Below are 7,893 nucleotides of genomic sequence, written 5' to 3'. Positions count from 1 at the left end.
AATATTTTCTATCAAATAGGTCAAAAGTAAAAATAATTTGTCAACTTTACAAGTTCCCCTCCCTATCTAATCCCTCTCTCCCCTAGCCCTATCCTCTTCCCTTACGCCCTTCCATTCTCTCTATCTCTTGCCCACACTTGTATTTGTATGTGTATATTTATTAATATATATATATGAAAAAATTACTTGGACACCCCTTGTACTATGGCCTAATTATTTAGTCTTCCCAACGTTTTAAACAATTATTGGAACACCCCTTGGAGTTCACAATTTCTTTCAAGTAAGTCCTGTCCGTTAGTTTAATGATGATGTCATCGGTTAAATTTTTTGTAATGCCTAAATTACCCTTAAAGGGTAGTGAAGTGACCCTTTTGCCCTCTTCTTCTTCTTCCTACAATCCAATTTCAGATTCAAAACGTAATTGATTTCAGAAAAAAATTCTCTTTTCTTAAACATTCAAATCAAAATAATCCAAAACCATGAATCGATCTCAGATCAAAATCTCTTTCATGGTCGATTCAAGTAAAAAATAGGATTTCAGATTTAAATCCTAATTAGGGCGATTCCATTGGGGAAGACAAATTTCTGATTTTCGTCTTCCTCTTCTTCTTCTTTCTGTACTTTGAATTCCTCTTTCTTTTAAGAGAACCCACCCTATTGTTTCAATTTGGTGATTCTGTTCTTCATTGATTTTTCTGCAAATCAAAGAAAACATCAATCGTATTAACAAAGTGGACAAAAGTCTTGCCTTATAAATCTCTTTTCTTAAACAAATTTCATATCAAAAAAACCCAAAAGGCTTAATCGATTTCAGATTTAAACCGTCTTTCATGGCCGATTCATCAATAGTGATTCTGAACTTAAATTTGGGAAACAATCAATTCGTCCTTGTGTAGATTAAAATTAATATTACTTCCAATATAGAAAATCAGGTCAAATAGTTGTAGAAAAAAAACATCATTATTGAGTTTCAGTTGAGCGAAATGGTTTGCTTCTGTAATTACAGGTTGATTTACTTATATAAGTTATAGGAAACTCATGATTAGAGCGAAAGAGGTAAGAGAGCTGTATAATGAGTGGTGCAATACGCCTTCCACCGATTGAAAACAAAAATAAGAGAAGAAGAAGAGCAGAGAGGACGAGAAACCGAGAATCCCTTCCGATGTACCCATCATGCGTTGATGGTGCCGGTGGTGAGGTTTGGTCCTCCCTCTGCGTAGTTGCAGAAAAAAAGAAGAAGAAAAAGTTCAAGAAAAAAGGAGAAGGAGGAGGATAAGTTGGTCATTTAACTCCAGAAGTTTAAGTTAAATAACTCATATGGGTAAAATGGATATTTTCATTTAAACATTAATTAACAGTAGACTAACACCGTCAGGTTTCGAGGGATTGTTAAGTAATTGTTTCAAACGTTGGTAATCATAAGTAAAATGATCATAGTACAGGGGGTGTCCAAGTAATTTTATCTATATATATATATATATTTCTATCAAAAATCTAAACTCACATGCCTTGAAAAAAAATTGTATTGTCTCATTTTTGTTATAAGAATAATAGAAGAGTGGGAAACTGAATTATTAGCTGTCTTTTGACTCTGTTCTGTGTACAAATGTAAACCTTATAGGTTTTACGAGTTGGGTTCGAATGATCTGAAGTTCCAGTATTTCCCTACCCCCGTCCTCGACTTCTCTTGGCTCCTCAGCCTCCTTGCCAGCGTTTATTTTGATATCGAATGTGTTCTTCTCAGCCTTCCTAAAATTACAGAATACTTCGAGAAAGGGAGTAATCAATGAGCCAGTCAAGCCCAGGAGAAGTATAGTTGAAAGCGATTGAGTCGAGACCACTGAATGACTCGCAAGAAATGACTTAATGAGTAATCAAAAAAGAAAAGTACAAGGATTTTGTATGCTATATATATGTATATAAAGTTGCTCAATCACCGCAACCATGTATGCTTGGCTTGATAATAGAAATTCTTTAACTAACCCATTTAATTTAGGGGAAATTTCTTAGATCCTACACAAATCTGCCGGAACCCAACCGCGTAATGCACAACCCAAGGCCCTAACTCCATCTCTGGCCCAAGTTAGATAAAATAGGGCCAAATCCCATTTCCATCTCTAGCCCATAAAGATAAAATAGGCCCAAATCTCTTTTCCATCTCCAGCCCAAGTAAAGAAAAAACCAGGCCGAAACCCAATTTGAACCCTTTCATTTCCGCATCTTACTTAGCCTTCTGTTTTCCTTTTGCTAGACAGCCTAGACCCATGTCTGGGGTCTGGACTCTGGACACCCATTTAATCCTCTTCAGGTTGAGGTTTTGGTGTCTTGACTTCATTAAGGACTATATGGGTATTTTGATAAATTTTCTGTATAGGGTTTCGCTATAAATCTGTAGCGAGAGTTCCTTCTTTGTATTGAAAATCTGAGAGAGGTGTGAGGAACGAGTGACTGTAACCCTATTCTCCATTGATAGTGAAACAGATCTCATCTCACCGTGGACATAGGCAATCTTACCGAACCACGTAAATCTTTATGCGCAATTGTGTGATTGTGTTTGTGATTTCCATTCTTCTCTGCATCGTGTTAGGTTTTACACTTCATGCACCTGATGACCGATGACAACTGGCCCAGATAAGCCAAAGATTATTGTAGTAGGTCGTAGCCCCAGCCTAAGCTTGGCCTTTACAAGCCTTAGATATCCCACCTTGTAACGTATGTTAGAAATAGATATTATTTTTCTAGGGAGAGAGTTCTCCGCGGGGGAGTTTGGCCCCTATGGGCTTAGGGCCAATGGGAGCACGTGAAAATATATGAGAGCATTTCCACCTTTAATGAAGGATGGGACAATCATTTCACTAGACAATTATGTGTAGAAGATGAAGAACAACATCATATGATCATATCCACAGCCTTAATGTATTTCTATGGTGAAAGATTTGAAGTTATCTCTAGCTATCTTCTTGCTTTCTGATTGGGACAAAAGATTTGATGTTGTCTTCTTCCTCAATCTCACCGTATTTAAGCTTAAAGGCTGACCAACTGATTAAAATTTTTTTTTTTTTAAATAGTAAAGGAGAAAAGGAACCCTACCTTTTTGTCTGTAGTGTCATCTGCCTAACCTCATTTCCCCCTTTGTCTTACTTAGCCGTTTAAACAAATACCTTTAGTGTGATTAGGGGTTTCCTGACCAAATGGCAAATGCCCACCAGGCCACAAGAATGTTATAAAAGGATCAAACTTTCCTGATGGTTTTACCAATATTGTCCCAACACAGGAATCCCAAAAAAGATGAAATAGTAGCGCTATTGCTTTAGTCTAACTGGGGATGCAAATAGGATTTATTCCATTAAGGTTCTAGTTGGGTAGGTTAGGTGCGATTTCATTCTTTACCTACAAACAATGAAAGATTTGGTTAAACGTCATTAACCCACCTAATCAATTATTTATTGATGGAGAAAGGATAATACCATACATGGAAGTACGGAGTCCATAAAAACAGGTAAATGAAATAAAATAATTGTAACATTATTGATTTTGATGACATAAATGTGGGTAGGTCTCCTTCACAAGTCCGATTCTCTACAAAGAAATTTTTTTAGAAAAATTATGGTTTAAAGAACGCCACTCAATTGTGTAGGACATGCCACCCTTACGCTCAGACACATGGCATACGAAATGATCACCGCAACCCTAGTAGTATAATTGGCTTCAAAATTTTGTAAACTTAGTTATCCAAGTCATCATTTTCAACTCAACAACATTTTGCAGGTTACATATAATTTTTGTGAGCTGAATTAGAATGAATTTAAAAAATTTTATTCAACAACTGAAAATAAAGCAGAAAAAGGTGAATATATATAGTATGCTATATAATCCAAATGGACATGAAACTTGAAATGTGGCTAACCACAAAGGAATGTTATCAATTAAAAGGATAAATTTCAACTACAAATAATTAGGAATGAAAATGGATGGTCCAAAATTCGTATTTGATTCATGTTCGTATCTATTTAGGGGAATTTGTACTCAAAAAAATCGGATTCAAAAAACTATCTGAATCTGTTCAAAAACTAATTGGATACAGAGATAGATATTTCAAATTCAAACTGAATAATATGTGAGTTGATTAGGTCCGATTATAAGAATAGAATTAAATAATATTAAAATACCCTTTATCAAATTCACAAAGTATTACAAATAATCAAACAAGAAATTAAATGAAAAAAAAAAATCATGACGACATCTATGTAATTTTTTATATGACATTTCAACACAATCCTAGTGGGGTAGTGGATTTAACCCTCTCAAATTTTTGTCTTGTCCAATTCTCTTTCATTCAACTCAAACAGTGAAACCATAATGCCACTCTCTTTAGACTCACGATTCCACACTTCAATCTTCAAAAGGGAGGTAAATGAATAATACAAATTTATATTCAAGTCATATTTGAATCTGTTTAGAGGGAATCCGTATTCAAATAATTGATTTTGAAAACTATTCCAATGCCGACATGGATAGTGTTATATTTGATTTAAATTTGACATAATAGGAGATATATTCTTAAGGCTACAATCTTTCAATTAAAATGTACTGAAATAGACTGACGTGGGAGGAATAGTATACTCCTCCATTACAAAACTTACATATTTTTTGTTCTCTAGCTATTTGCGGCCATTTTAACATTAAAACAAATGGAACCCTGAAGAAAACCTTATTAATTATAAATGGGCTGTGTGAGGAATATTTACCACACTAAGGGCTTCGAAAAGATAAAAAATAAAATGATTAAAAATGCAAGACGGCAAATGGATTGGGTAAATGTCACCATCCGCAAATAGAAAATATAGAACAAAAATAATGGATGCGGATACAAAAGTACCAAATTATCAACTATTGATTTTATTTTTAAGAAGTGGAGCCTATGGTAAACCCCTTGTGGGTCTTCTCTTTGCCTTCTTGTGGGACTCTGATAGAGTTGATGGCCGATCGACCCTTGAATTACACCAAAAAATAAAAAAAACCCATGGTGGGACGTTAATTGTCCCTTAAAGAATGTGGGAAGCATGGTTTTATTGACGGCGACATTAATAGGATGGGATTGGTATCATAAACGAGTGAAAAGAATAATAATAACGATCAAATCGTCGGTTTTTCTTTTATAGGAGAGAGAAAAATCCCTTCACCACCAGTAACATTACCGTTCATTGATCTAGAGACCTTCAATTCATGCTGTTGTGTAGAAACGTAAAAATTCTCCAATGAATGGACAACCAAACGTGACCTGCTGCTGTTGGTGTTTGTTAAGTTTGCCTATCTAGGCTCTACACGTAAAAACTAACCAGATATGAAATTACAATCACTAATTAGATTCTGACCTACCAGAGATGCCATTACAACCACTAATCAGATTCTCCTATGTAATATCTCATCATTTTTCCTTTACCTCCCGAGTTTGAGTTTACCGAGCGGTGGAAGACTGCTTCTTCCTGCGCCTTATGGTTGTAGTTTCCAGCTTTGATCTCCACCGTCCTTTTTCAAGCAAAGGCTCCTCCAAGATTGTAGACAGACCTGAAGAGAAAATGTCAAAAAAATAAAGGTCAACCCTAGAGACAAGATCCAAATCCAACGATGTCAACATACAAAAACGGAGATTATTCTAAACTGAAATCTTTGATAGGTTGGGCCCTCCATTATTATCCAGAAACTGGGTTTAGGTTTATAAGAAACATAACAAAACGGCAGGTTTAACGACATTTCTACCTGTTGTAGTGGGGCCCATACTCCCCCTCATGATCATGTCATCATCATTGGAATGCTCACCCGCATCGCCGTTAGAGTACTCATGCACGCCATTACGGTGGCCTGGTTTGTTTGACTTTGATCTCTTAGAACGAGCTTCGGCAAAAAGCCACGTGGCATTCATTTGTTTGTTGATCAGGCGAACGGCGTAATACGGAACCTTGACCCGTTTCGTCTCCATCGACGTGATGCAGCAGCCGTTCACGAAGACAATGGAGTCTATCAAGCTCTCCTTCTCCAAACCTCCTTTCATGTCGTAAGCCTGAGACCTTCTCCATAGACTCTTACCATGAGAGTTTGCAGGCCTTGACAAGCAGAGAGCTCGAGTTGAATCGCTGATGGCTGTCTCAGGGTCTCTCAGTAGCAGATGACACTGTGCTCTGTTACTATAAAGAACGACTCTTTCCTTCCTCATCTTTAATGGGCAGAGCTCCAGAGCTTCTGAGTACTTGAGAACTGCTTTTTCGATGTCGCCACACCAGAACCTCTCGTTTCCTTGTTGCTTTAGTAAACCCACTAAAGCACTTCTCTTCTGCATTTCTGTATCCGAAAGCACTTTCTCTCTCTTTCTCCTCTCTACTTTCAAATCCCATATCTCCATCAATGCTTTTTTCACACCTCTGTTCTTCTTGAATTTTGATTTCTTCTCATTGTAGTCTAGCAGCAGTGTTTCTGTGACTGCGTCTCCTAGTTTTTCTCTTCCCCCAAGGCTTTCAAGCTCAACTAAATCGACCAGATATGGGGTCGCGATCTCCATGGCTTGGTACCTCGTAATTGGGTCCCTGAGAAGTAGCAGGAGACAGTCGATTCCCATGTACTGCCATTTATCCGATGATCTCGATAGATTACAGAGGCTCTCCATGACTTCTTTGGACTCTGAAACACTTTTTCTCCCTGTTTCGCTGTAACAGAGGATTCTTATCAGTCCAATTCCAGCGGGAGAGCTATGGTTTACAAGCCCACCCCACATTCCGCACAATTCCTTCAAGAACTCTGTTTTGCAGATCAGATTCAAAGATCTCTCTTTGCAAGCAAAGCAATTTAGGAGATAGAGACACCAGCACTGAAGCTGGCTTGCCCATTCCTCTGCTTTTCGATTCTCCATATCAAAATCACCAACGCCTCTTGTAAGCAAGTCGCGTTGGTACTTTGACCTCTTCTTCTCCTTGAGTCTGATGAAATTGGCGTACACAGAATCAAAGCAGGTGGAGGCTATGTTCATGGCGAGGTTCACAATCTCTTCTTCGCGTTCGGCAACTGCTTTGAAGGTCCTTTCGTAACTGGCGAGATGACCAAGCGCACGTACAGCGACCCTCTGTTCAACCCAACTGATCTTTCCTCTCAGCAGCCCAATCAATGGTGGAATTACTCCCGATTTCACTGCTTTCTCAGCGAATTCGGCCTTGTTCATGGTGTAGGAACCGATGACATGGGCGGAGTAGTAAGGAATGTAGATGTTCTGGTCCCTGAGAAGCCAATCATGGTTGTTGATGCCTTTGTTGATTAGGCTAGCCATGCATTCGAAGATACCGAGAGATGGGAATTCAGGATCGTTCGGTTGAGTCATGGCGAGATTCCAGAGCCCACTCAGAACCAGAACGTGTTCTTGGTCGTCTCTCTGGGGGATTTCTTTGAAGCATTTGGCGATTCCAGATGCTCTGAGAGATGGGTTTGGTTCCTTCATGGTGCAGAAGAAACAACAGGATTTAGTACATGGTAGTAGCTCCTTCCGCACGGAATTAGCATCCCTGTCGAAGGTGGTTTTCTTCTTGTTAATCTTTTCTTGCTGCAAATCCATGGCTGCTGGCTCTGGAAGTTTTTGAATATGGGTGGGGCTCTAGAATCTGTAGAACCTGTTAGAACTCTGAGTTTAGATTTTGAGCTTTAGGATAGAAAAAGGTAGAAAGACTGGATCTTGGTGGGATAGTGGAGAAGGTAGACTGGTGGACTGTGGAGATGGAGAAGCAATAACTAGGAACGTATGAGAGAGATTTCATGTCCTTATCATTTGTTGAACAATGAATGGACCTTTTATATATTTTAAAAGAAATAGTTGAGAGCTCTTGTTTAGTGTTAGGGGGGAGAGAATCACAA

General features: G+C 38.2%; 1 protein-coding gene across 1 annotated transcript; it reads right to left on the bottom strand.

Moving 5' to 3' along the window:
* Positions 1–1,574: 1,574 nt before the first annotated feature.
* Positions 1,575–7,843, bottom strand: LOC122658213. The gene is made up of 3 exons (XM_043853127.1): positions 5,761–7,843; positions 5,463–5,568; positions 1,575–1,749 (listed from the first exon to the last, which is right to left on the bottom strand). Exons 1-3 carry the CDS (start codon positions 7,595–7,597, stop codon positions 1,575–1,577), a joined length of 2,118 nt encoding a protein of 705 aa, XP_043709062.1. The 5' UTR covers positions 7,598–7,843.
* Between the last annotated feature and the right edge of the window lie 50 nt (positions 7,844–7,893).

This window comes from Telopea speciosissima, chromosome 4, assembly GCF_018873765.1.
Source record: "Telopea speciosissima isolate NSW1024214 ecotype Mountain lineage chromosome 4, Tspe_v1, whole genome shotgun sequence".
In the NCBI taxonomy this organism is placed as follows: Eukaryota; Viridiplantae; Streptophyta; class Magnoliopsida; order Proteales; family Proteaceae; genus Telopea; species Telopea speciosissima.
This window is presented reverse-complemented; position numbering and strand designations above follow the sequence as displayed.